At 50.6% G+C, this 26,200-nt stretch overlaps 11 protein-coding genes across 11 annotated transcripts; 5 read left to right on the top strand and 6 right to left on the bottom strand.

The window, feature by feature from the left end:
- Window positions 1-46: 46 nt before the first annotated feature.
- P170DRAFT_384015 (uncharacterized protein) lies at window positions 47-1,364 on the bottom strand. Its single transcript, XM_024845666.1, has 6 exons — window positions 1,171-1,364; window positions 1,077-1,113; window positions 994-1,021; window positions 892-940; window positions 617-848; window positions 47-561 (listed from the first exon to the last, which is right to left on the bottom strand). The coding sequence occupies exons 1-6, from the start codon at window positions 1,350-1,352 to the stop codon at window positions 70-72; spliced, it is 1,020 nt and encodes a 339-aa protein (XP_024704577.1). The 5' UTR covers window positions 1,353-1,364; the 3' UTR covers window positions 47-69.
- Window positions 1,365-2,761: 1,397 nt separating this feature from the next.
- On the top strand, window positions 2,762-4,120 carry P170DRAFT_358991 (putative secretory lipase; the record flags this gene model as incomplete). The annotated part of the gene is made up of 1 exon (XM_024844327.1): window positions 2,762-4,120. One exon carries the CDS (start codon window positions 2,762-2,764, stop codon window positions 4,118-4,120), a length of 1,359 nt encoding a protein of 452 aa, XP_024704578.1.
- Window positions 4,121-4,617: 497 nt separating this feature from the next.
- On the top strand, window positions 4,618-5,801 carry P170DRAFT_509858 (zinc finger MYND domain-containing protein). Its single transcript, XM_024854713.1, has 3 exons — window positions 4,618-5,155; window positions 5,231-5,386; window positions 5,514-5,801. Exons 1-3 carry the CDS (start codon window positions 4,733-4,735, stop codon window positions 5,652-5,654), a joined length of 720 nt encoding a protein of 239 aa, XP_024704579.1. The 5' UTR covers window positions 4,618-4,732; the 3' UTR covers window positions 5,655-5,801.
- A 269-nt stretch (window positions 5,802-6,070) lies between these two features.
- P170DRAFT_426222 (uncharacterized protein) lies at window positions 6,071-6,594 on the top strand (the record flags this gene model as incomplete). The annotated part of the gene is made up of 2 exons (XM_024847696.1): window positions 6,071-6,469; window positions 6,538-6,594. The coding sequence occupies 2 exons, from the start codon at window positions 6,071-6,073 to the stop codon at window positions 6,592-6,594; spliced, it is 456 nt and encodes a 151-aa protein (XP_024704580.1).
- An 804-nt stretch (window positions 6,595-7,398) lies between these two features.
- On the top strand, window positions 7,399-9,669 carry P170DRAFT_408394 (methylisocitrate lyase ICL2). Its single transcript, XM_024846730.1, has 6 exons — window positions 7,399-7,900; window positions 7,953-8,241; window positions 8,293-8,705; window positions 8,755-9,178; window positions 9,237-9,490; window positions 9,546-9,669. Exons 1-6 carry the CDS (start codon window positions 7,477-7,479, stop codon window positions 9,551-9,553), a joined length of 1,812 nt encoding a protein of 603 aa, XP_024704581.1. The 5' UTR covers window positions 7,399-7,476; the 3' UTR covers window positions 9,554-9,669.
- A 499-nt stretch (window positions 9,670-10,168) lies between these two features.
- Window positions 10,169-13,136, bottom strand: P170DRAFT_464751 (uncharacterized protein; the record flags this gene model as incomplete). The annotated part of the gene is made up of 8 exons (XM_024852272.1): window positions 12,860-13,136; window positions 11,890-12,768; window positions 11,498-11,792; window positions 10,912-10,945; window positions 10,847-10,859; window positions 10,578-10,608; window positions 10,333-10,457; window positions 10,169-10,180 (listed from the first exon to the last, which is right to left on the bottom strand). Exons 1-8 carry the CDS (start codon window positions 12,926-12,928, stop codon window positions 10,169-10,171), a joined length of 1,458 nt encoding a protein of 485 aa, XP_024704582.1. The 5' UTR covers window positions 12,929-13,136.
- A 1,409-nt stretch (window positions 13,137-14,545) lies between these two features.
- P170DRAFT_426225 (uncharacterized protein) lies at window positions 14,546-16,077 on the bottom strand (the record flags this gene model as incomplete). The annotated part of the gene is made up of 2 exons (XM_024847697.1): window positions 14,546-15,568; window positions 15,676-16,077. 2 exons carry the CDS (start codon window positions 16,075-16,077, stop codon window positions 14,546-14,548), a joined length of 1,425 nt encoding a protein of 474 aa, XP_024704583.1.
- Window positions 16,078-16,398: 321 nt separating this feature from the next.
- On the top strand, window positions 16,399-18,599 carry P170DRAFT_464753 (uncharacterized protein; the record flags this gene model as incomplete). The annotated part of the gene is made up of 4 exons (XM_024852273.1): window positions 16,399-17,825; window positions 17,910-18,097; window positions 18,139-18,196; window positions 18,519-18,599. The coding sequence occupies exons 1-4, from the start codon at window positions 16,455-16,457 to the stop codon at window positions 18,597-18,599; spliced, it is 1,698 nt and encodes a 565-aa protein (XP_024704584.1). The 5' UTR covers window positions 16,399-16,454.
- A 130-nt stretch (window positions 18,600-18,729) lies between these two features.
- On the bottom strand, window positions 18,730-21,584 carry P170DRAFT_495065 (Rad21/Rec8 N terminal domain protein; the record flags this gene model as incomplete). The annotated part of the gene is made up of 7 exons (XM_024854079.1): window positions 18,730-19,801; window positions 19,861-20,408; window positions 20,497-20,978; window positions 21,053-21,187; window positions 21,249-21,389; window positions 21,451-21,493; window positions 21,566-21,584. The coding sequence occupies 7 exons, from the start codon at window positions 21,582-21,584 to the stop codon at window positions 19,043-19,045; spliced, it is 2,127 nt and encodes a 708-aa protein (XP_024704585.1). The 3' UTR covers window positions 18,730-19,042.
- Window positions 21,585-22,047: 463 nt separating this feature from the next.
- P170DRAFT_179362 (uncharacterized protein) lies at window positions 22,048-22,779 on the bottom strand. Its single transcript, XM_024842656.1, has 2 exons — window positions 22,770-22,779; window positions 22,048-22,717 (listed from the first exon to the last, which is right to left on the bottom strand). Exon 2 carries the CDS (start codon window positions 22,478-22,480, stop codon window positions 22,091-22,093), a length of 390 nt encoding a protein of 129 aa, XP_024704586.1. The 5' UTR covers window positions 22,481-22,717; window positions 22,770-22,779; the 3' UTR covers window positions 22,048-22,090.
- Window positions 22,662-25,487, bottom strand: argEF (bifunctional acetylglutamate kinase/N-acetyl-gamma-glutamyl-phosphate reductase; the record flags this gene model as incomplete). The annotated part of the gene is made up of 3 exons (XM_024844233.1): window positions 22,662-22,717; window positions 22,770-23,010; window positions 23,067-25,487. The coding sequence occupies 3 exons, from the start codon at window positions 25,485-25,487 to the stop codon at window positions 22,662-22,664; spliced, it is 2,718 nt and encodes a 905-aa protein (XP_024704587.1).
- Window positions 25,488-26,200: the final 713 nt, after the last annotated feature.

Here is a 26,200-nt window from a genome sequence, read left to right on the forward strand (position 1 = left end):
AGGCAAGTTACATTGAATACATCAAAGACCCTGTCATCATTCATCTGTAAACTTCCAAAATAGAAAAACCTATTGCGTTGAGCTATCCTTCTTGGCCTCCAGCTTATCCATATACATGCTCCTGAGATTCTCGCAAACGCCCCAGATCCTCCTGCGGTTCACAAGCCCAGGGATATAACCCGTCTGGTCTTTGCTATATCGCGACTTCTCGTTAAGCTCTGAAACTACCTGAGAAAGCTCGCTATTCAGCTTCCCAGACCTGCACATGTCGACTTCGAGGTCGCGAAACTCCCAAAGCCAGGGCATATCAGATGCTAGTTTCTGCCGCCACGAGAGCGGCGCCTTGAGCATCGTCCAAGATGCGGTTTTCAGGGCCAGTGCAGACGCTGTGGGAAGCAGGTTCAGGATTTCAAGTCGTAGTTCGCTCGGGAGCTTGTCGAAGATGTCTACCGTTGATGGGGGATTCTCCGGTTTGGATTCCTTGGTCTTTGTAGCGATGGTTTGGGCCTTTCCCAGATATTCAGGTAATTGAGGAATCTGGACGGGATTTGTCACCAGGACCTGTTTTACATCTGATGAGTATATTTGCTTCATCGGGTATAAGGAAGGGAAATACCTCTTCGCCTTTCTTCGACTCCCAGTACTGTCCCTTTGTGGGTTTGGGTTCGCCGTAGTCGAGATCCAGTCTGTTCATGCGATTGGATGCCACGATCTCCTCGAAGAGAGTGTACAGTACATCGCCGTTTATCTTTTGCTTAGTATCGTTAAAACACCTCGGCAGGATGTCCTGATAGCAGGTGGCATGGACAGGGAAAACAGGCTGTTGGTTCCCGTCGGGGTCGTCGTATCTGGTTTTATTAGCATAGTCGCGAACGCAGAGATGACACGTACGCGACAAAATCGATCATTTCTTCGTCGGAGTGGGCGGGAACATTGGGGTCTGTGGAAGGTTAGGAGGTGTAGGCTGCTAGGCCATGGTTTATAAGAACTGACCATCGCCTGGTTCGAGAGATAATATCCCCTAGAGGCATACGTCAGTACACGATCCTCTTAGTTCATAGGCCTGATATATTCACATAATCCGAATACCTGCCCGACCCTGTCAAGAACGATCTGCGCAAATGATCAGCATCAACACCCAATCCCCAAAGACGATAATGATATCCATACTTTCGATCCCCAGACGCATCACGATTGAATCCAAGACCGTGAACCTTTCCCAGCCACGTTGTGTCACTCTCTCCAATGACATCCGCGCTATACGTGTTCTTGCTCTCGTCGTCAGAGTCGGCTACAATGCGTTTCTTGAAATTCGAAGCGCAGATTGCGCAGTAGACATCCCAGCCGCCCATCGTGCAATTATTTCAGGGCAGGTTGACAGGTGAAGGGAGTAGGCGTGATAATAGAAAGCAGGTTATCGATGCGGGGAGGCAGTTCTATTCCCCATTGGGCTTTAGGGCCTCGGGCTGCGTCATCGGACGGTTTCCGCCTCTCTCGGAGTATATCCTCTCGCTATCTTCTTTTTGACAATGCGCTGCGATGGAAATATTGTAGGCGGTATATCAGTCATTTTATCATACTATAGGAATTGTTGTCATTGTTCACGTGTAATTTGCTCAGCTTTACCATGTGATAAGCAAGTGTTTTTAATATGGGTCTGGGTAATTGTATTCCGCAATTTTATACACCTCGGATTTGAATACGAGAGTTGTTGATGTTGCATCGATAATGGATAGCGTCGGATGCACAGCTAACACTCGAGATGACTGGATGTCGCGCGGACACGGATTTTTAAACCCCCAAAATCGAGACAGGCAATTTGGAGCTAATTTGGCAGACGTTTCAATTCCGCTCATCAACCCTTCAAATGGCATGGCGTTAAGATGTTAGTGAGAAGATGAGCTTCAACGGTTGACGGTATATCGTCTCCGCAGTTGAAAAAGGGCATTACTGGGCGAGGTATTATTTTTTAGTTTAATATTCCAAGTTTCTCTTGTGTGCACCGCCAAAAATTCATCCGAACCACGGATTCCAGAATTGGGCACTGTATGTACTCGCAGAATAGAATAATCAGCCTTGACACACCGACACAAGCGAGGGAATCATTCCTTAAATAGCAATACGTGCGAGAACAGACACTTTAAAGAAGATCGCAAAAAGAGGCCCTTCCGAGTGTAGGGCCCAAAAATTGGCGTGCGGCTGTTCCTGAATCAGGTCCACATTCTCATCCTTCATGAAGATCCGCTGGTTCAGGCCCAACCTAAAGAATGGATCGACAAGAGATTGCCTCGGATGAACGATTGAAATATCGCGCATGTGTACTCCCTACGGAGTAAGTCATACAATTACAATCAAATTGGCCCATACTTTCTGAACTGGATTTGCGGCCCATGATGGGTTAAATTGGCCTCATATCAAAGTCAGCAGATATCTTGGATTAGGGCTTGAGAATAGTGCAGCATTTCAATTTCTTCCGGTTCAAGTGGACCAAAAGATGCTAAACGATAGCTTAGCCTGCTCAGCTCTCTACTCCGTAGGTGGAGACCATGGATCTACTCTCTTAACCGAATGAATCGATCCCTTTTTCTTCAGCCCCCCATTTTTGGGCCCAATTGGTGGTTTCTATTCAGGTACAAATGTTTAATATTTTTTAGTCCTGCCATTAGCCCTATTGTAACATTTCCGCTTGAGGAAGATATATAGAGGAGGATCTGCTCTAAATTCTGCAGCACAAGCAGTGGAATAATATCAACCCTCCAAAATGTACGGGCTCCGCTCCTTTCTGTTATTCTCTCTTGCTCTCCTGCCCCGGGTTTCGCTGGCCATGCCAGCTGCTCGCTCGGCAAACGATTCCCGTCCTGTTGAGCCCGTGCATGATCCTTTTTATCTCCCTCCTGAAGGCTTCGAATCTTCACCTCCCGGGACAATCCTGCGGTCCCGAGAACCTCCCTTCCCAATTGCTGCCTTCAGTATTGCCAAGGTCAACCTGGCGTCGGCGCATCAGCTTCTGTTTAGAAGTACCGATTCTTTTGGAAAGCCTGTTGTGGCTGCCTCCACGATCCTCGTCCCTCATAATGCCGACTATACCAAACTTCTGTCTTACCAAGTAGCTCAGGATGCAGCCAGCCCGAACTGCGCTCCCTCTTTCGGACTACAACTCCATGCTGCTCACGATAACTTCCTCGGTCTCATCATGCCCCAAGCTGAAATCCTCTTCCTGAGCTCCGCACTGGGCAAGGGATGGATCGTGACCATCCCCGACCACCTTGGAACCAAGTCCGCCTTCCTGGCAAACAACCTCTCCGGGCATATCGTGCTCGACAATGTCCGCGCTGCACTGCAGTCCTGCCACATCACGGACATCGCAGCAAACCCGACCATCACGCTTTGGGGCTACTCCGGTGGCAGCCTGGCCAGCGGATTCGCCGCCGAACTGCAGCCCACGTATGCTCCCGAGCTGAAGATCGCCGGTGCTGCTCTCGGCGGCACCGTGCCCGAGATCCTGCCCGTCATCAAGACCGTCAACAAGGGTTTCTTTGCAGGCCTGGTCCCCTCCGGAGTCCAGGGCCTTGCCAACGAGTATCCCAAGATCGAGCAACTGATCAACGACAACGTTCTGCCCTCTAAGCTCGAGGACTTCCGCAAGACCAAAGACTACTGCTTGACGGAGGACCTGCTGCACTATCTCAACCACGACATCTACACTTATGTAAACAACACGGAGATCTTCGAGGGGCCGGAAGCGACTAAAGTGCTGAAGGAGAATGCGATGGGTCAGCACACGCCCAAGGTGCCTGTTCTTGTATACAAGTCGCTCAACGACGAAGTCAGTCCCGTCAACGATACGGATGCGCTGGTCACGAAGTACTGTGATGGCGGTGCCGACGTGGAGTATAAGCGCGATACGCTGTCGGAGCACGGAGCCATGGAGATCGTCGGTGCTCCTGATGCCATTATATGGCTTACTGATCGCATGAATGGCGTTCCTGTCAAGCAGGGCTGCCATAACTCGACTGCGCTGACTAGCTTGACGGACCCCGGTGCTATCGGTGCGCTTGGTCAGGGCATTATCGACATTCTGCTGATTTTGCTGGGGGCGCCATTGAAGCCAATTGCTTAGTATGCTCTTAACATTCAGAGTGACCGAGTTATGCAACGACCCATTCGTTTTTTCTTTTCACTTAATTCTCTCCTTCTCTTTTTTCTTCTTTTCTTCTTTTACTTTCTTCTTTTTTTCTCTCCTAAATTTCTTTTTATTTTCTTCTATGTCATATTATGATAATCTGTCCAGTGGATATAATCTTGGTGGTTTGCATCAGTCAACAGCTATCTTTGGATAGGTCTACGATAGCTCTAATGTCTAGATAACTCTAAGTCAGATCTAATACGAGAAATGTCGATGCACTACGCAATAAAATAACATTAAGAATCTTCCTGGTAACTACCACTATCTTTTACCAGCTTTAAAATGCTTGTTCCTTCTTTACCTTTTCCCCCAGAGAAATGGAATTTAACATTGCAGATATACTTCCTCCCCCACCAACCCACAGCGGGAACTCCCACCAAGCACCTCACATCAAGCTCTCCCTTCAAAACAATCTAATTTCCTCCTCCCTCGCCGTAATCTCTTCCCTTCTCCCACAACCCTCCCTGTATCCCCTCCTGCCTCCTTTTCATAAACCCTCTTCTCCCCCATCCAAACCCAATCAACCAACCACCCAACCAACCCATCATGTCCCACCGTCCCGCACGCTTCAACCGGCGCCCGCACCGCTCCACCCCCCAAGCCCACCCCCCACCCGCCTACGCCAACCTACGCGACAACAAGATCTGCCCCAGATTCAACGCCCTCCCATCCGCCGAAGACCTCGACCTGCGCTACTACGCCGAGGGCGAGGTCGGCTACGCGCCCAAAAAGCACTGGTGCCTGCTCGTCGAGATCGTTGCCATCGAGCGCTTCACGCGCGTGCTGCTGCGTGCTCGCGATAAGAACAACACCCCGGTCGTCGTGGCCTTCTATACCGATGATAAGGGCCGGACGTTGGATACCCCGGCGTTGAAGGTGGGGAACACCGTGGCGATTATGTATGCGGCTAGGCACTTTTTTTTGGATGGGAGTTTGGGCGTTAGGGTTGAGGAGGGGGAGATGGTTAAGGTTAGTTTTTTTTCATTGCTTACTTGTTTGGCTGGCTAGGGTTGAGTGAGGATAGATTTGCTGATGAGGTGGTAGGTCTTTCCTACTTCGTTGGAGAATTTGCTGCGCTTGAGTGAGGAGATTCAATCGTGGCCGAGGGATTTCGCAGAGCATAGTACCTGCCATGCGTGTGGTGCTGAGGGTGAGTTGAAGAAGTGCGTGAGGTGTGGTGTGTTGAAGTATTGTAATAAGGTGAGTGGATGCTTGTATTTATTGCTTGCGGTTTAAGCATGGGGCTATGAACGATGCCTTGGTGTCGGTCTATGTAGTCCCTGCTTTTTGGGCAGCTTTGGTTGAAATTACTGACGCTAGGTTGCAGGAATGTCAAGAGATTGGTTGGAAGGATAAAAACCACAAGAAAGACTGCAAGATCATCGCAGACAGTGACTTCCAGGAAATGTCGATGATGCATTGGTCTATTTTCTGGGACTTTAAAAGCTTCCCTTTGCGCAGTGAATGAAGATTGGGAAGCTTTGTGTCGGGATGAGTCCATCGATCATTGGACCAAGGTGTATGTATTTGATGCTATGCAGATGGAAGCAGCATCACAGGACATGAACAGCGGTTAAGCCACCAGTATGATATATGACCCATTCTGACTTTTATGAAGGTGAACAAAAAATGCATATTTGCGTGGTTTATGCTTTATTATCTATTCTTGAAGCTTATAAACCATTCCCCCAAGCAACCAGCATTAGTTTCCTTGTGCTGCCTACAAACGAGATCTCCCGCATTATAAGATATAGGAGGTTTCCGCTAGAAAAGACAGAGCTTCAATCCTCCTTCTAAACTCCGCCTACTAGAATTCTCATGTCTGCAGCCTATCAAATATTGCTACTATATCCTCTCTAACGTACCTATCTAAGACCACACAGCATGTCTGACTCGTCAAGTGCCAGCGAGCCTTATTCAAACGCATCAAACTCTACAAAAGATTACGCAAACTTGCGAGACCGGACAGCATTTCCAAACTTCGCTGACATTCCAGAATTGAAGATCCTACAGTCAAATCGCAAGGTTTACAAACCACGAAAGCATTGGTGCTTACTTGTGGAGGTTGTCAGCATCATTGATACATTTCCCCGCCTGATTCTCAGTGCCATTGACAAAGCAGACAGACAAATCACCATTGCCTTCTATACAAAAGATATGGGACAGAGACTTAAAACACCTGAGCTAAAAATGGGACGCGCTATTGCGATTATGTATCCCATACAGCATCAGTTTCGTGATGGTTCCTTGGGGGTTCTTCAGGAGGATTATGACTTGATCAAGGTATCTTACACCTGGATATCATCTAATATCCTTTAAGTTGTTGATTATATATGCTAACTTTCAAATAGCAATTTCCTACGTCCCTCGCCAACTTACTTCAGCTCAGTGATGAAATTCAGTCCTGACCGAGAAGTTTTGGCAAGCAAACCAAGTGTCATGGATGTGGCCAAGGAGACAGGCCATTGTCAACATGCGCGAGGTGTAATGTGATGAAATATTGCAGCAAGGTAAGTAAGACATCGTCATGAAATACATTGAGTCTTCCTCAGTCCATGCCAGCCGAAGCTCCTGGGCTGGAAGATTCGTGTCCGTTTGCGGCTATCTGTGCAATCCCACTGCCCAAGTTGCTGATGCTTATGAACTGGCTCGCAGGAATGCCAGAAAATTGGTTGGAACGACAAAAATCACAAAGAAAAATGCAAGATTATTGCAGATACTGATTTTCGAACGATGATGACAACAGATTGGGCGGTTTTTAGGGGCTTCAAAAGATTTCTTTTTCGGGGGCACTGACGTGTTCAAATGATTTGGTGATAGGTAGTTGTTCTTTTTTGTTTTGATTCGATCTCCTGTTTCTTTATTTATTTTCTTTTATACTTCTTATTTATTCGCAAAACTTTCAGGTCATCTGTCTGGAATTATTATTTCCACGGATGCATCTTTAAGGTCAATTCTCAACAATTTGCATGGATCGGGTAGTTGCGGGGTTGCCTGCATTCGATTGACTGAATCATCGTAACAAATCATCAGAATGAGAAATTTGTATTTATTGAATTGTCCACCGTCAAACCAAACCAACTCATCCGACGCAAAGCGAGATGTTAGTCAGGGCGGATATTGCGGAGGCTGGGCGAGCACGGGGTAAAGGGAGACACCCCGGGCCGAGGTCGATTTAGCCCCGGTCTTTCGGCGGGGATCATCAACGTCCTTCTTGCATCACCGCAACTCTTCTCTCCTTACTATTTCCTTTCCCTCATAGAATTCATCTCAATAAAACTATCTCACGGATGATGCTTCGCTCAGTGCCTCGTCGAATTCCTCGACGCTTTCCCTCTCTCTCCGCGACTGCAGGCAGTCCCTCCCGCAACGCCCTGCGCTCCTTCACATGCGGTTATCCGCGGATGTCGGCCTCCTCGTTACCGCCCGTCTCTCCCCCCGTGTCAACCTCATTGCCAGGCGATTCATTCCAGCTCCTGCCTGAGTCCAGCAAAGCCGGAGCGGCCGAAGATGCGCTCTACGAGCAACAGATCAAAGATGTCGAGGCGTGGTGGAATTCCCCCCGTTTTGAAGGCATCAAGCGCCCGTACTCCGCCGCGGACGTCGTCAGCAAGCGGGGCTCGCTCCAACAGACCTATCCCAGCTCATTGATGGCGCGGAAACTATTCAATCTGCTCAACGAGCGAGCGGCGGAGGGAAAGCCGGTTTCTACCAGTATGTGTTCGTCCATAATTGGTGGGGGGATGGAATCTGACGTATCTCGCAGTGGGCGCCATTGATCCCGTCCAAATGACCCAGCAGGCACCTAACCAGGAAGTTCTGTATATTTCTGGCTGGGCGTGCTCTTCCATCTTGACTAGCACCAACGAAGTATCCCCCGATTTTGGCGATTATCCTTACAACACCGTCCCGAACCAAGTACAGAGGCTGTTCAAGGCACAGCAGCTACACGACCGAAAACAATGGGACGCGAGGCGGAAGATGACGCCGGAGCAGCGCAGCTCGACTGAATATGTGGATTTCATGCGACCGATCGTTGCAGACGGTGATACGGGGTAGGTGTTCCTGTCCAATGGTGTAGGAACGGCTGGTTGATATTGTTACAGGCATGGCGGATTGTCCGCTGTCTTGAAGCTGGCGAAGCTGTTCGCCGAGAACGGTGCTGCGGGTGTCCATTTCGAAGACCAGCTTCATGGCGGAAAGAAGTGCGGTCATCTGGCAGGCAAGGTGATCGTGCCTGTTGGTGAGCATATCAACCGACTTACTGCCGCTCGGTTCCAGTGGGACATGATGGGCGCAGAGAACCTGGTGATTGCACGGACGGACTCGGAAAGCGGAAGGCTGATCAGCAGCGCCATTGATGTGCGCGACCACGAGTTCATCCTGGGTGTTACGGAGGAGGTCGAGCCTCTTGCCGAGACCTTGCAGGCAATGGAAAGAGAGGGAGCTGCCCCTTCGGAGATCGACGCATATGAGCTGGACTGGGTTAAGAGGCACAAGCTTGTCACTTTCGACGAAGGTATTTCTCTCCCCCAAACCCTTGTTACCTTCTATGCTAACCACATCAGCCGTCGACGCACACCTCAAGGCAGAGGGAGCCTCCCAATCCGCCCGGGACGCATACAAAAAGCACGTACAGGAGAATCCCGACCTATCATTCTCCCGCCGACGAGCCCTCGCCAACGACTACACAAAAGCACCAGTGATCTGGTCTTGCGACAGCCCCCGCACACGCGAGGGATTCTACCACTACAAAGCCGGCTTCCCGGCCGCCACCAAGCGCGCCAAGGAGTTCGCTCCCTACGCCGACCTCTTATGGGTCGAGACCGGGGACCCCGACGTCGCGAAGGCCGGAAAGCTCGCTGGTGAAGTGCGCGGCGCTTTCCCCGGCAAGAAACTCGTCTACAACCTCAGCCCCTCGTTCAACTGGATGGGCCAGGGCTTCGACGAAGCTTCCTTGAAATCCTTCATTTGGGATCTAGCTAAGCACGGGTACGACACGCCCTAACCTCCCTTCCCTATAATACATGACCAAACTAACGATCCACAGATTCGTCCTGCAACTAATCTCCCTGGCGGGTCTCCACTCCAACGCGACCGTCACGACAGAGCTCTCCCGCGCGTTCAAGGACGAGGGCATGCTCGCATACGTGCGTCTGATCCAGGCCCGCGAGAAAGAGCTCGGCGTCGAGGTCCTCACTCACCAGAAGTGGAGCGGCGCGCCATACATGGATGGCATCCTAGGTGCGATCCAGAGTGGCAGCAGCAGCGCCAGGAGCATGGGCGAGGGAAATACCGAAAAGGGTAAGTTCCACAGGTCTTAGGGGTAGGGAAATCATTTGTGCTGATAATTCATCAGGTTTCTAGACTAGGTTTTGGATGCTATGTGATGTTATGGTGGTTTGTAGTTGAGATAATAGCCCTATAGATATCAGTTAGTGTATGTTTTATGTATATGCATTTGAGCTTTAGCTATGAATTACAGAAGATCAAACAAATAATCGGCACCGAGAGAAAACTGTAATAATATTCTCTTTTCTTTTGCTCCTCATTGTCACTAGGTAAACCTCACTAGCTAGGCAGTTTGTCGTTAATAAATTGCAATAAATCTGCCATTTACCCTCCTAGTTACTCATTTAATAGTCCTTTAATGATCATAACCATAAACACAACCAACACGTACGTGTGTAACATTCAAGGCGGGGGAGGGGTACCCTGCCAGATAATTCGGCAGGGTAAGCTACCGAAGAGGAGGTGGAAACCAAAATAGAAACCGGCCAAAGTCTTAGGTAAGTAAGGAGGGCTGACAGACGCTAGATCAGATCAGCCCAGATCTTAATCTTAATCTTAATTGCACGTTAATCTGATCTGACGGGATCAGGTCAGCTCAGCTCAGCTCATGGGCATGGGTAGAGGGGACAGAATACCGACACAGTACTCCGTACAAGCTACGCTGGTCCGGTACAGAGCACCTACCTTACCTTATACTCTTACCTAGATAGTATAATCATGTTTCGAGTTAGAATCTTAATTAAGGACCTTTGGTGGAAGGGCTGTTGATTATCAATGGTAGGTGGTAGGTACTGGGTGGGTAAATACCTCCCCACCCGGACGGATACATGCACTAGGTTAACCGTTACCCTTACCTGCCAGGGTCCAGGTTCGGTTATTTCCGTGAACTGCCCGCATTTCGCATACTGATACAGGGTACCGGGCCAGCTATCCCTCAACGTCGTACGGGGTATCATGTATGTACTACCTGTGTACCTGGCTGTTTATCAGGGAGATATAAGGTATGGGGAGTGTATAGGTAGGTATCTACCTTATATTTAGTTGGTAATGAAAGGGGCTTGTAAATATCACTCCGTACACACGATAATCTGGCACTAACCTTGGGGTATCTTGGTACAGCCGAGACCTAACTAGTAGTATGTTGTACGACCAGTATCTTCTGGGTAAACAGGAGTAGTAAGGTACTGTAATTATCTTCCCTAGAGTTGAACGCAAGTACGAGTATTTAATACCTACTATTAATAAGGTTATTTGTTTGTATGAATTTCGTTCATTCATAGTTTCATTCCCCTTTCCATCTCATCCATACAGGAACCCCGGTTATATATTTCCTCTCAGGTGAACTTGGTAATTGACCAAATCACATACCATACCCGCTGACCTGTACGGCGGTACCCCATTTATATATTTTACTGGTCCAAACCCGTACCTACCAGAAATCAACCGACATAGTAAACATTCTCCATTCTTGAAAAGAAATAAGATACATGACCCTAGGTCGTGATTCCACTGTCGTCGAATTAAGACAAGAGAAATCAGAGCGAACTGAATGAACTGAATGAAAAAAGACACTTCGAGTCAAGGCTAGAACATCCTGCACCTTGCAATGAGATGAGAACAATACCATACAGAAGCAAAAGCGCAAGAAACAGATGGTGTCATCAGAGGAAATAGCATGAAAAGCACCGGATATGTCCCGATAGAATGGCATCAAGCGGACCCATGAGTGAGTGATGTAGAAGATATAAGTGGAAAAGAAAAAGAAAAGAGAATTTCCATACCAGAGGCTTTGAAAGGTCGAGAATACACCAAGCATATTCAGTAATGAGATAGGAAAGATAACAGGAATGAGAAAACAAACGATGAATTTTCCCCAATCGAAAATAGTGATTACTCGCTCAAAAACCGACAAAAGAGTTGCAATATCGTGGCAGATCAATTGACGCGGAAAGCATCGAAGATGACTTCTGAGAAATTAGCCAATGCGATGATCCGACGGAATAGAAGATATGGACGAACCTTCATGGCCTCTGCGGCAGCCGCTACCAATCCACATTAAGGTGTTCAAGAATGCATAGCGTTCATCACCTGTTTCCATAGAGAGATTTACCCGGTACTTATAGGTATTAGGATTAATAGCGTCCGCCATGTTGGGGTCATTAACCTTGTCCAGAACATCTTTCGCACCCGTTAACCATCCGCTGGTTTTTACAATAATATACGCCGGCGGCTCATCGGAAGTCTGAAGCATATAGCTTGCCCGAAGACTGGTGGTGGACTCTTTGGTCACGATCTGAGAATCCTGTCCTCCCGGCTGTTGAGATATTAGCATCACCAATTATATAGGTATAGATATAGATTTAGATAGTCGCCCAACACCGGGCAGGGAAATTGAAGGATGGAGAGCTCACCAAGATAACGCCCTTGCCCCATCTACCGGCCCACTGACCACCAATAAACGTCACCCAATCTCTCTGCCCCCAAATACTTTGTCCGACGGCAACCCGGGGGTTCATCTTGATACTCATCCGGAAATCCAATTCGAGGGAGGGAGCGGGGATCTGCAACGAGCGGGCCACGTCGCCCTCGGGGAAGGTGTGGAGGAGGTTGTTCGCGGGGATGGAGTCCTTCATCACGCTGAGGTAGGTGGGGCACTCGAGTAGGTGTTGGCGCTGCCGGCTGGTGTTCTTCGCGCGGACCTGCTGGCAGTAGATGCATTGCACCGACAGGCACTGTTCCTCTGTCAAAATACCGTCGTCGGAGACGCCGAGTGTGCCGGTCGGTCTTACCTTGTCCTCCTCCTTCGCACGGAACTCAACGAACGCCGCGTGGACGTCATCCAACGGCGGGGCGGGTAAGCTGGAGGTGGAGGTTTTCGGCTTGGATTTGGGAGTGGCGCGCGAGGCCTGTTGCGAGGCGGACGCGGACGAAGCGGCGCCCCCCGTGGGACCGGAGGTGGGCAGCGAGGCGCGACCAGGCATGTTCTGCAGCGGCGTCTGCATCGGCGTCGCGTGAGGGGCCACTCCGTTGGACATCATGGGCCCGTTGGGGGTCTGCATGGCAGCAGCACTGGGACCGGTGCCCGGAGCGGCGGCGGCGGCGGTGCCATTGGGAGTGGGAGGATATCCGTTGGCGGCGATACCGTTCGGGGCGGACGGGGTGGACTGGGTCTGGGGCGCCGGGGGGTTGGTGTGGCCGCGGAGACCGGGACACTCGAGCAGGTGCTGCTTCTGACGCGAGGTGTTCTTTGCGCGGATCTGCTGGCAGTAGATGCACTGGACGGAGAGACACTGGACAGGCCGAACGCAGCGCGGACGGACCGGTCAGTTTCTGGGTTGCGGTGAAATATTACGGGAAATACAGCAGGCCGCCGACACGCACCTTATCGTCTTCCTTGGCGCGGAACTCGACGAACGCCGCGTGAACTTCCTGGTCGACGGTACGACCCATGTTCACGACGTAAGAATTGAATAAATCGATGGTGGATGGAGTTCAAGGCGACCCGGGGTTAGAAAGGAGATGAGAGAGATGGACTCGGAGGCGTGGCGATGGGGAGCGACCTCGAAACTGCGAGAGGGCAGGGGAGAAAGAGAGAGCTTTGGGCGAAGGGGAAGGGAGACTCGGGGGTGCGAGAAGGAAAAGAGGAAGAAAGACGAGACGAGACGGGGACAAGACGAGACGGTGGCGGTTAACTTACGCGAGTCTCGTCAGGACGGAACCTTACGGGCCCGCGTAATTTCGTTCCCGGCCCAGCCTGGTCAGGCGCACCACGTCAGTCTGAGAACGACGGTTGCAAGGTGTCGGCCAATCTGACTCCTTCTAGCGGATCAGGCCACTGTTGCGAAGGTAGTAAAGTCGACAACTTTGTCTAAGTATAAGGTAGGTAGGTAGGTAGACACCCATTGCTGAAGGGGCCCGTAAGACGGTACGAATGCCAAACACGTAATTTCGGCGGACGCGAGTCTTGGGTGCCTCAGTCAGGAAAGTCTAAATTTGTCACGCGGCAGGCTGACCAACCACCAAAAAAAGGATTATTTTCTCTTCACCAGTAGCCCCGTCGAGTGAAGACGGGCTGCCATAGCGGGCATTCAACATGTCCACCCTTAATAGGTTCCATATCGTCCATCGCGAACTGGTAACTGGCAGTAAGGTATCTCTCGATACCACGAGCGGTCGGCGTATGATGTCGTACTTACGAATACCGTAAGAGTATCGATCGGCGCATTTACAGTTCATCGTCCGGCTGACCCCCGTCGTTGTATCCTTACTGGTCCAACCGATACCAGAGCGCCTGTAGTTTCAGCTGGTCTATCGTGGTGTCGCCGGGGTTTTCACATCCAAGAGTGTTAAACGAGGATCGGTTTCTGTTGACCGGAATCCAAGGACTCAGCCACCACCGGCATCGCATGTTTTCGTGGCTGCCTGTTGGGGCTAAACCAAGATGTTCACCAGGTCGCTGAGCTGTCGCGTGCCAGGCAGGTAGGATGTTGATCAACACAATACTCGATGCAGTACGGAGATCAGATACACCAGTACTCATGCGTGGGAATCGAATTGAATTGCTGGTATTACTGGTATACCGTACGTGGTATGGCCGTGATGACCGCGGTTTTTACGGCCGAAAATGACGCCGTTTACACTTGAACTGCAAAAACGCTTGACCATCCTGTTTTTCGTCCTCACCGGGTGTCCTTGGTTTTACTGAATATTTTTTTTTTTTTGAATTTTGAATTTTTGTCAGAAAGCATGCGGAGAAAGGTCCGCCATTGACTCCAGGAGCTACGCCGCAGAGATCCTCAGACGCGGTCGATCGTATCGATAAGAGTCACGACTTCACTCGGCTAAAACGCGGTGCCTCCAATACTGCCGGCAATTACCAAGGCGGTTCCTGGGAAAAAAGGCGGTACTGTCCAGCAGACCATGGGAAGTCGGCGGTGAGACGGGTAGGCGGTAGATAATGAAGGCAAAGACGCCAAACTTCATTTCTCATTTTCTCCCAAGGGAGGGTCTACCGGAAGACCGCGTCCCTGAAGCTTTGCTTCACTTTGTCAGAAACGGCTCTGGCCGTTAAAAAGTGCGTACTATATCTAGCAAAGGGATAACTATCTTCCGGAACATGTCATCTGCACCATGATCATCCGGCCAGAACAAGCACTGTTTCACCACCTTCCTATATCTCTCTCCACTTTGTTCGGAGATATCACGCAGAAATTCCTTCTTCTTCACACCTCCGAGAACCTCATTCTTGGAGTATGGCAGATCTTGGATTGTTGAGCAAAACGAAAGTTCGGCTAAACTCCACCCAAGTGATATCAGGGTCTCTTTCAACATAGCTGAGGTTGCTGGCCGATATGACCGTCTCGGAACACTAGACGTGTTGCGCGCCAAAAAGGGGGTTCGGAGAGACTCTTCAGACCCCATAGTGCTCAAGAAAGCGATGTCACGGCTGCTCCAACTCTTAGGGAGCCAATTTCCGTGGAATTGAAGTGCGGCACATGCAAGCTTTCCAGCAAAATGAAATCGAGATTTTGCACTGAATATGGGCTTGTTCTCGGCCGAGACTGATCGGACACATGGATATTGTACGATGTCCTCAAGACTTTTCAACTGCAGTCCTCGTACTGCAGCCCCGGTGATGGAAATCTCATGTCGGTAATCACTGTCGCTCAGATACCCAAAGGCGGGATGTGGCCCGGTAAGCATGGAGCACATGCTAGTCATAGACGCAGTCGGACCTCCGGTTGGATTTGGGGCGGAGTCAACCTTCACCTCTTGCCACCTCCGTTGTCCACGCGTTGCTCCATCCGAAACTGTGGTCGGTGAATCTATGCGAAGTTTCATTCCTTTGGGTCCTTCATAGTTCTGAATGTCATGGCAGAGTATCACATCAATGCAGTGGTTTCCGCACCGACAGCCCCAGAAGTTGCCATGTAATAGGACATCGTGTATTGTGCTGGCTATCTTCCTAGCCTCTCGGTATTCGGGGAGCAGCAGCTCGAGGCGTGGATTGCTATACGTGGCAACTGGTGGGCTCGCGAGACGCTCCATGAGTTTGATCCGCTTTTCCAATTCGTCGAATTGATCTGAGCGCTGTTTTTTCGCGAAAACGTATTTTATTTTCCAGCAGATCTTAAATGCTCATGGTTAAATGCTGAAATGAAACAGGAAAAGAATGGCCGGATTGAAGATTGACTTACATCATCAGCATTCCCCGGGTTTAGTTGGTCACTGAGCCTATCCATAATCCTTTGTGCTTCCTGCATGGACGAAATAAACGAAATACGATTCTGGCCAAGCCTTCCCTGCAGGCTTTGGACCAAACTCGGGTGTCTCCGTAATGCACTGCCAGGGTCTCTGCAAAAATTGGCAATATCAACGTCAGGCACAGGGCTTGGCAACCCTATCATTCCCTTCACGGTAGAGGTGAGATAGCGTTGATAGTCATCCAGGAGACTCTGGTCTTCTTGTAACTCATATTTGTGTGTTGAATGGCGAAGGGATTTCAAGACTCGCGAACCCCGAATGCAGAGGGGGATTAGTTGCAGCAGCAGAGAGAACACTGCAATCGTTATCCCCGCTCCCTCCACTGTTGTGAGCATTTTGAATGCCATCCCCTAGTATGTTGTCGGTGTTCTTGAGGCAAGAGTTGGCTTGAACAGAAATGAAAGGGTGGTGAGCGGTCTGGGTACCAGATAGGCGTTTGTCTGTGGAGCAAGGATTATTGTTTTCCCCATCCTCCCATCATCCTTCATCTTTGACACAAGACCAATCGGCGGAAAGGTCCTGGTAAATTTCCGGGCCAGTATCTATTATCGGAGGCTTGCGGTAATTTGCGTGGCTCGCTAACACTTTTCGTCGTGTGACCCGGCCTATATAAAGGCCCTCCTCAGCCCAGAGAGTTCCAAGGTCCATCAAATCGATCGAACATCATCATCTTTCATCATTTAGTTCCCTGGCATCGAGAGCTTTATTCCCAATGGACCTGATCTCATCCAAAGTTTCCGCCTGCCTCGAAAAATTTGAAACCTTGGTGGCTTCTGAACACTTAGAGGAGTACAGGGTATCGCGTTCGGCCTGGCAGGACGAATTGGATCGCCTGCGGGATTGGTGTTCTGAAACTGAGGCCCAGGAAATCGGTCAGGACTCTCTCGATTTCGTGTTGCGGGATTCTGGGGACTATGCAAGCTTTGCTCTTAGGAGCTTGGAATCGTTACAAAGCTGGCTAGAGAAAGCGATATCCGACCCGGAAGGCCTGAAATATGGCCGCAACGAGGATTTGGACACTCTCCTCAGAGATTTACCCGCTTGGGCTGACGCTCTCCGAAGATATTTCCTCGCTTGGGCTGGTTGGGCTGATGATGGTAAAGAAGAACGGAATGCTGAGTATGAAGCCATACTTAATCAACTTGATCAGGATGAAGACTCTAAAGCCAGAGCCGCCCAGCACCACGCAACCTGGTATCTTCGGGAAGAGTCATTGCCGCCTGTGAACCAGGCGACGCCGATGCAAAACTACTACAGAAAGACTATCAGATTGATTAGGATGCTCTGTTTCACGATCGATTCATTTCAGTATATGAATCCCCCTGATAGGGACTACCTAGTTTGTTTCTCAAGCAGGAACAAATATGTCCTTCGCTTCAAGGACGTCGACGAGAAGCACGTCGCCGCCAAATTCCCCTCTGCGCGAAGTCTTATACCTCGACTGGCCCTACATATCTCCAGGTGCAGGGCGATTCTAAAGTATCGTGAAAGACGCTACAATGATCCCAAAGGTCCCAATCAGAGGAAATTTGATGTGCAGGAGAGTGATTACCCAGACGATGAACCAGTGACCGTCAAGGAAACCGATATCCCCCAGTCGTCTTCGAGCCACGCAGAAGCACCCTACAATAAGGATCTTGTGTACGGCAAGGAACCCCTCTCCTGTCCACCTATCCCTGAGTCAGCAAGCCTGGGCGAATTCCAATGTCCATACTGCTTCTACAGTATTTCAGCTGGGTATGGGAAGCTTCCGAATGTCTGGAGAAAGCATCTGTGCGAGGACTTGCGGGCGTATGTGTGTGTGGTCCCGGATTGTCCGATAGGGGACACATGGTCATTTGACCATCTTTTCACATGGCACAGCCACATGACAAGCGAGCACTCGATCCACCGCACGCCAGATCCCACCGTTCCGTGTCCCATTTGTCAACATCCCTTCCGTCCCACTGAATTATTGGAGCACATCGCATATGATCTCGAAGAACTCGCTCTCTTCGCTTTTGTTGATCCCTTTTCCCAGCCATCAGGCGAGGCGGGCGAGACCAGCGCCGTGGAAGCTACATCTTCCTCTCCTGAAGACCCGGTAAGTCCCAGGTCCCTCTGACGCTGTTTCAAACCACTTGTGATCTCTCACCATAGAGTCTGTCGCTCATGTGTTTCCATACAGGAAACCCCATCGTTTTGGTCTGAACAAGCAGGATTTATACCCCATCGAGATTTCCGGTCCTCGTCCAGCGAAATGGACGTGAATCTATCCGTTGAGTCAGGAGAAATACGCCGCCGCCGCCGTGTTAAGGGCAAACGCAAACGCAGAGGTCCCCGACATTCAAAGTCCCGGCGTCACGAACCACAGTGGTAGCAAGCATCTACAAGGTCTACATGCACATATGCGTTAGTCTATTCCCAACTGTCGTCGTGTGGTGTATACCGAGGACAAGAAATCTTCAGATTCAGGTAAGTGTCCATTTTCTTGAACTGTTTTGGCTGTGTTGACTGTTGATTTTGTTATTTGAACACGACGAGGACAAGAGCTTTCGGGTTTTTCGTGTGATTGTTGTGATCTTTGTTTTGTTTTTGAGATGTTTTTGTTGGTTATCAGTGTTGTTATTTACAAAAATCTAAAAAAAAAAAGGACATTCGTCCGACCTACTTTTTGTGTTATTTTGTAATGCATCGTACATTTTACTTTTGTAGAAATCAAATATTAAGAGAAGAAAAAAACAAGAAGTATTTATGTAGCAAAGATAAAGAAATACATCACTAAGAGAATATGCAGCATAGATCAAAGAAATTCACCGAAGCTGAACGCGAAAAGAAAAAGAGCCGCAAGGTCAATAAGATTCAGATGAGCCCTTAAATGGAAACTCCGTGTCGATGATGTTACTCGGACAGATTCTTGCTTTGTTTTGCTTTGTTAGTAGGCGCAGGGCAGGGCCGGCCCGGATCGACTCATCGAGTTTGATAAACAAATAAATGATGCATGGAGGGTAGATAAAGCGTATAAGAATGAAAGAAGCAACAAAGAAGTTTGCAAGGAAAAACATCGCAAAGAAATCGGTAAAGTCTACTCATACATACATAGCGGGGTCGAGAGGCTTGTTCATGGTGAGTTGGGGATGACGGGGAGGATATGGGTCTTTTTGTAGAGGGAGAGGGGAAGGTGAAAGAGAATAAATCGATGAGATGAGATGGCGATTGGGAAATGACGGGGGATGAGGCTTTTGTGTTATGTTGTGCTGTGTTGCCCTATGTTGCTTGAACTGGTAAATCGAAGCAACGACCATGGCAGACCTAGATCTCCTACGCTAGGCGTAGGAAGATCTCGCCGTATTCGTATCTTGCACCGTACTCCTCTGTGCTGAGATCCTTGTAGGCTTCCTGCCGAACGGAGAGGATTCCCTTGGTTGCGAGAGCAAGAGTGTGTGCGAGGCCGTGGGTAGCCACGGCACGAGAAGTTTTCCTCTGCGGAAGCAATGTCGTGAAAGGCAGGCCTTTCAGTTGCATGGATGCATTGACATCGGTGTCTGCGCCTGCGACTGCGCCTGATTGATTGTCTTGAGTCGTGTCAATACTCAATTCCTCGATTTTCTTCATGACGAATTCAAGGAAATTCAGACTGTCTTGGTCAAGGTTTGATTGTATAATGCGGTCTCGAAGAGGGAGGGGAGGATTCCTGACTGGTTCTTTGCCTTTGTTTGGGCCGGTGAGATCAATATCCATTGCATTTGCATAGTCGTTGGCGTAGAGCTCGTTCTGGAGGTAGTGACTGAGGTCAAAGTCTTCGAGATCGTCGTCTGTAAAGCCAGGAAGACCTTCAATGTCTGCTGGATAGCCGCGTCCTGCGAGAGGACTGGCGCTGGTCAGACGACTACGATATGCTCCGAGTCCGGAAGGCTCGCCAAATCCATGCGACGAAAAGTCACTCATACTTCCTACTCCGCGGAAGATGTTTGCGGTGACTGATCCATGTTGGGAGCTTTGAACTGATGCAGTGATGTTCCAGGGCATGATGGAGTTGTCCTCGCGGATAGCTGAGGCTTGACGGCCGATCTCAATTTCCTTAAAGACCATTAGTATCAGTGCGACACGGCAGAGATGGCATTGAAGGGATTTCAGACCTCTTGCCAATTAACACCGCCATCATTCTCACCGCGGCCAACTTGTTCTTCGAGCTCTTCGCGTGCGCGCACACGACGCACTTCCAACTCAGCATCGCTGTCTTTGCCAGATGGGCGACCACGTTTGCGTTTCTTTGGAATGGCAAACGGGCTAAGTGTCTCATATAACTCTCGTCCTGAGAAAAGCTCCAGAGGATGAGCAAATCGAGTAACTCCCACTCCAATACCGACGGAACCGATTCCTTTGCCGAAAACCCAGAAGGCAGCATTTTTCTTAGCCTGAGTAGGAAGCAGGCCATGCTGCTGTTTTGCCCCAGCAGTAGCCATGTTCTGCAAATATTGGTGCATCAGTTCGGCAAGCTCGGTGTTTTGCAAGACGGTCTCAGTGTCTGGGGGTATGATCTTATGTTGTCTTCCTCGTGACTGGCGCATTGCGGCATCTGCTGTTTCCGGAGCAATCTCCATCTCATGTCTTGCTTCAGACGCAGGGTGTTCAATAGATTGCCGAATATCTGCGTCTGGAGTGTGAGCTCGTCCGAGATCAAGGCCTAGATCTTCGTTCATATTCATGGGCTGCACGGAGTCTTATTAAATCAATCACAAATATGAAGGTTCAAATGCTCACTTGATCATCACCGAAGACATCATCTATCGCGATATCTCTCGACGCACCAAATACAGGTGTTTCGCTGATCAACCTGAGTTCCCTACGCTGTCTAACCTCACCTGGAAGATAAGGTCCTCCCAACTCAACTATATTCCCGTCTTCGTCAAACTCGAAGTCAGGTTGGAGAAGTATTCCTTGTTCTTCACCGAGAGTTGAGGCCGCGAGTCTCGCAAAGTCTGTACTCCGTTGCGCAGAGCCCACGTCGGTTTCCGAGCCAAACCCCACTAGGTCTTTCATCATTATATCCCCGGAGGAAAGGCTGAGTTGGAGACTGGAATTGCGCGAGATGGCAGACTGGCTGAGATCTGGGGTTCTGGGCCACGCGAAATCGGGGTCCTCGCTTGTGTCTGTGTCGATGGCGATTCTCCATTTGGAGAAGTCGATGCCCATTCCGGGAATGTCATTTTCAGGCGCGAATGACGGATCATAGGGAAGGATCAGCTGATCAGGTCTAGATGCCTTGACTTTAGAGAGGCCGTCCACCGGAAAAAGCAATCAAAAAAGACGAAACGAAAGAACACTAACTTCACTTTCCCCGCGGACGGGTCCAGTCCTCCTCCCGGTACAACTCGCAACATCAACTTCATTCTATCATGCATTGTCTGGACGTCCGTCAGCGCATAGCCGCATTGCTGATTGTACACCTTCGAAACGCCGTATCTGAGGCGTTAAATCAGCATCTTTTACCCGAAGTTAACCACATGATAAATCTTTGACCTACAGCAGATTCCCTTGAAGCCTCAGCGCCATTGGCGCCGCAGGATCCATGATGACATGGCAAGCCTTGGGAACGTCGACATCCAGTATCGCTTTTCTGTTGAGTTTCTTCGTGATTGACCTCGGTCCTAGAGTTGCGACCAACCTGTGTGAGAAGACTCGATTAGTATATCCGCGACACTCATGAGTCTAAGTCGTCCACTAACACGTACCATATTGTAGCGACACCGTGCTCGGGTGAGGTGAGTACTATTGGAAGCAGTAATGATTAGAGACTCATGCCATTTCATCATGTTGATCAACAGACTATTGGTTGCTTACTTTCGTGGCTGTAGAACATTTTGATCGTTCTATTTTCTGGGCTCCCGCAGTCGTGCAAGGTGTCTTTTCATCACCGCGCGAAGTATGGGCCAATTAGTGAGAACGACAGGTGAAAAGCGCGAGGTTCGGTTTGGTTCCAGGAATTAGTCTCTCCGGTGTTAGGCGCAAATCACACTGCGATTCAGAAAAGTGTCAATCACAGCGAGAGGCGCTGAGACTTCGACTGTGGGCTAGTATAAGGAAGCTGGAGAAGTGAATAGGACTATGGAACATTAGAAGATGCAATAATCTTCGGGTATAGAAATAAAAGAATCGATTGCACTGATAAAGAAGGGATGTCGCTGGACTGTCCGGTGTTCAAGGTGCTAGGTAAGTGGGTGGAAAGTGAGCTGAGAAAAGAATCCTAAGGGTGCCCATTTTAGAAGGCCACCCATTCCCACAAACCAAACAAACCACCATTCAAGTATGGAGGACCGTCTGAATAACTGCCTAGTAGGTATATTGTCACAGAGGTTATAGTACATCCTAGCAAGAACTATTTACGTAGCATTGGTAAATAATCCCAAGGGCAGGCTCAAATCCACTGCAAAAATGCAAGATAGATCCAGGAGAAAGAGAAATCCACAGGTAAAAATGACTTTTCATTCCTCCCTCTATATTCTGCAGCTCACCAGCGCCGAAAATAACATTCGCCAACGAGATATAGAAAAGGCTTTCCGTTGGACGCAGACCGAAGAAAAGAAAAAGTAAAAAGAAAAAGAAAAGCAATAGAGAATCAAACATTTGTAGACAGCAAGATAGGGTTCTATAGACCGAGGATCCAAGTGAAGGAGATAGATAGTAAGATAGATAGGTAGAGACATGGCAAGGTTGACTATGGAAAGAGACGCAAGAGATAGATCTCTTGTCGCTCATGTCCAACCCACAGCAACCGGCTAAATTGCACACGGGGTATGACACGCAGAAAAGATAAAGAGAAAAGGATACTCAGGATCTGGGCACCTAACATTGTTGCTTTGGTTCGGAAAACAGACAGGCCCCATGCTTCATACGCGTACCCTTCGACTGTCAGTTATACGCGGTGCGTTTCCGTTATTTAATCCAGGGGAATGCCTTCGTATTCGCTGTATCCGAGGGCCAAGTTCATGTTTTCTAGAGAATTATTAGCCGGGCAATTCATAGAACGACTAGATAGAAGACTTACGCAAACACTGGGTGGCCGCGCCCTTGAGCAAGTTGTCAATGGTGGCACAAACGACGACCCGCTTGCCGCTGGAGTGGACAGCAAAGCCGCCAACCTCGACACCGTGACGGCCGGCAATGTTCTTGACAAGAGGGGGCTCGCCGACAATCTTGACCAGCTTCTCGCCGGCATATCGCTCGTGGTAAAGGTTGCGGATATCACGAGAGCTCATTTCCTGCTTGAGAGGAATGCTGATGGAGTGCTATGGAAAGACATGGATTAGTTTAGGTAGGAAAAGCTATCACGTGAAGGACTTACGTGAATACCCTGGAACCAGACAGCGACGTGGGGGATAAAAGCAACGCTGGTTCCGAGCTGAGAGCTGATCTCCCTCTCGTGGATGTGATCAGTCAAGCTGTAAGGGATGATGTTGTTGGTAAGGAACTGGACATCGTTCTTGGGGCTTGGCTTGGTGCCAGCTCCCGAGTATCCAGAAACACCGAAAGTAGTGGGCTGTCCACCGAGGAAAGGAACCAGAGGGGCGATTCCAACCTGAGCGGCAGTAGCGTAGCAGCCCGGGTTGGCAATGCGAGTTGCCTGGGCGATGTTGGAACGGCTGACCAGCTCGGGAAGCCCGTAAGTCCACTTGGAGTCGAAGCGGTAGTCGGCGCTCAGATCAACGATGACGTTGCCCTTCTCGGAACCCTGGTCAACAGCGTCGACAAAAGGCTTGCAGACGCCGTTGGGCAGAGCCATAACCCAGCAGTCAACGTCACCGTTGGACGACATGCGCTTGACGTCCTCGGGGCTCAGGTTCTCGTAGATAATCTCGCGCTTCTCGTAACCCTGAAGCTTCTTGCCGGCCAGCTCGCGAGACGAAACGTGGCGCAGATCCAGGTGAGGGTGGGCATTGATCAAGCTGATCAGAGCCTGGCCGGTGTATCCACGGGCTCCAATGAGAGCGACCTTGGAAGGCTGGCTGTTGGACATGTTCTTCTCGCCCAGGGGAGGGTTGGGGTTTGTCGTCGCATAAGTGCGACGAGCAGTCAGAGGCACGGTAGGACGGGCAGAGCGAGCGGCACGCAGGACGTTACCAGTCGAGAAGGCACGTCGCTGTTCAGCCGAGGCACCGCTAGCGCCGAACCCCTTACCAATGTTGGTGGCAGCCTGGGCGGCCCGGTGCAGTCGCGATTCGAGGTTGATGTCACCGAACATCTGGCGACCATTCTGGTTGAACTCCTGAACCAGCTGCTTAACCTCGTCGCCGCTCTCGATGCCGTACCAGAAAAGAACCTCGCCCTCGCGGCTGAGGCTACCATCGGCCTTGTCGAAGAACCAGGTCAGGTTCTCGTCGTCCTCCTTAACCGTCCACACCAGCTTGGGGAAATCCTTCTTGATGGACGCAAAAACGTTGTCGGCCACATTGGTCAACCATCCCGACTTGGTGATGGTGAAGGTAGCCAGGTGCGCCAAGGAGGTAACGGCATCCTTCTGAGGAGGCAGAACCACGGCCAGAGCCTCCATGGGCTCATCGTAGTAGACCTTGAAGTCACGCTCCTTCAGGCCTTCGACGTAGCGGTCGACGGTAGCCCGGGCATCCAGACCCTCGCGATCACGCACCAGAACATCCTTCAGCTTCTCCAGGTCCTCGAACTCGGAGAGAGAGGTCTTAGTGTGCACCTTGTTGCCGCGGCGGATCAGCGTACCAGCGCCGGAGTCGGTGAAGAGCTCCTTCTGCAAGTCGGCGGGGTGGATGATCGCAACGCTGGAGGTACGAGGGAGATCGCTGAGGAGATCCTTCATCTCCTTGATCTTCAAGCGGGTGCCGTGACGGACCCACCACTGGCTCATCAGATGCTCATACTCCTCGTCCAGGTTGATGGCGGAAATCTTCTCGCCGGTGTCGCCGTTGAAAAGTCCACCCTTCTCGGCAAGGTAGACGATCTTGAGGGGCTGAAGAGCACGGGCAAGCTCACCGGCCGCCACATCGGCGTTAACGTTAAGGATCTGGCCATCCGGGGTTTCGGCCATGGAAGTCAGGATCGGGAGACAACCAGCCTCGATTGCCGACTCAATTGGGTTCTTGTTCACTCCGTTGATCTTACCGACAAGGTTGTAACGCTCCTTGTCGAGATAGTCTGCCGAGAACACGCCAGCGGTGAGGGGGCGGGCGCGCACACCCATGCGCTCCAATTCCTCGATCAGCTTCAGGTTTTCCTCCAAAAACAGCTTCCGAGCAAGCGCCAGAGTCTTGCCGTCGGTCACCCGAATACCATCTTCGAATTGTGGCTCCACGCCGGCCTCCTCCAGCATGCGATTGAGCTGGGGACCAGCGCCATGGACAACGATGGGGTAGAGTCCGACGTGGTTGAGGAAAGCGAGCGCGGACGAAAGAGTGTGGAGGTGTTCGGTGATGATGGCACCGCCAACCTTGATGACGGCGAACTGCTGCGAGGAGACGGAGGTGAAGTGCGAGAGGTACTGCTGGACCTCGCGCTTGGAACCGATGTTACTCAGCAGCTGGACAACGGTGGACCGGGTCGACGAGAGTTGGGGATCCGCCGCACGGGAATAGTGGCGACTCTGCAGCAACGGCACGGCAGAGGCCTTGAGGGACTGGCGAGCAGAGGCGAGTCTCGCCGGAGAAACGGCGTGCGGTGCGGAGAGCGAACGGAGGGGCTTGCTGGTGGAAGCTCTCCGCACTGCGGTACGAAGGGAGAACATCTTGCCAGCCAGCATGCGGCAGCTTTCGCAGCTACTCGGACAGGAAGTCTGGAAGAGGGGAGAGAGGGAGTGAGCGGAGAGGAGAAGAAAAAGGGTAGATTGGATGGAGGGGAAGTAGTAGAAGAAGGGCCAAGAGGAGTGAGTAATAAGAGGCGAACGAGGGAAAAAAGTGTGTGGAGGTGCGGATTGACCGAATTGCCGCGCCCCAAAGAGTTTGGTCCTCCCAAAGATTGATTATCGGAGACGCCTCGGAGTCATAAGGTGGGTGAGGGTGGTAGACTACTCACTAGCGGCTGGGATTAGTCGGGTCGTTCGCAGCGTCACCGCCCAGTGACACTGATGCGCGGTTTTTGTGGTTCTTGCTCCCCCTCGCGTGAAATCCCGCGGATGAGGATCTCCCAAAAAGAAGACGGCGCTGATGCGTCCAGCCAGCAGCTGCAGTGAGGGATTAACAAATGACCAGTCCAGCGGTCGGGCAGAATTGGAGAAACGCGTCGGGAAGACGGAGGGCGAGAGGCAATTGGGGGGTTCCCGGAGAGGGAGGCGGAGAGCGAGGGCAAAATGTGCCTGAATATCTTGGCTGCGACTTTCGGAGCCGGATGGGCGCCACTTTTTCTACGCAGTCGACGCAGTACAGTAAGTAGTACGCAGGTCGACCACCTTGTCCTCTGTCCTACGCAGTCCGTACTGCCTACGGAGTGGTCTGTCTGGAATCCCGGGATCCCCTG

This window comes from Aspergillus steynii (genome assembly GCF_002849105.1).
Source record: "Aspergillus steynii IBT 23096 chromosome Unknown P170scaffold_4, whole genome shotgun sequence".
Lineage (NCBI taxonomy): Eukaryota > Fungi > Ascomycota > Eurotiomycetes > Eurotiales > Aspergillaceae > Aspergillus > Aspergillus steynii.

Coding starts and splice junctions, on each gene's coding strand:
- P170DRAFT_384015 (XM_024845666.1), bottom strand. CDS start 1,352: ATGGGCGGCTGGGATGTCTACTGCGCAATCTGCGCTTCGAATTTCAAG. Junction 1,114..1,170: donor GATGCGTCTGGGGATCGAAA/GTATGGATATCA, acceptor TCATTTGCGCAG/ATCGTTCTTGACAGGGTCGG. Junction 849..891: donor GAAATGATCGATTTTGTCGC/GTACGTGTCATC, acceptor TAATAAAACCAG/ATACGACGACCCCGACGGGA.
- P170DRAFT_509858 (XM_024854713.1), top strand. CDS start 4,733: ATGTCCCACCGTCCCGCACGCTTCAACCGGCGCCCGCACCGCTCCACC. Junction 5,156..5,230: donor AGGAGGGGGAGATGGTTAAG/GTTAGTTTTTTT, acceptor ATGAGGTGGTAG/GTCTTTCCTACTTCGTTGGA. Junction 5,387..5,513: donor TGTTGAAGTATTGTAATAAG/GTGAGTGGATGC, acceptor GCTAGGTTGCAG/GAATGTCAAGAGATTGGTTG.
- P170DRAFT_408394 (XM_024846730.1), top strand. CDS start 7,477: ATGATGCTTCGCTCAGTGCCTCGTCGAATTCCTCGACGCTTTCCCTCT. Junction 7,901..7,952: donor GGGAAAGCCGGTTTCTACCA/GTATGTGTTCGT, acceptor CGTATCTCGCAG/TGGGCGCCATTGATCCCGTC. Junction 8,706..8,754: donor GCTTGTCACTTTCGACGAAG/GTATTTCTCTCC, acceptor TAACCACATCAG/CCGTCGACGCACACCTCAAG.
- P170DRAFT_179362 (XM_024842656.1), bottom strand. CDS start 22,480: ATGAGCGACAAGAGATCTATCTCTTGCGTCTCTTTCCATAGTCAACCT.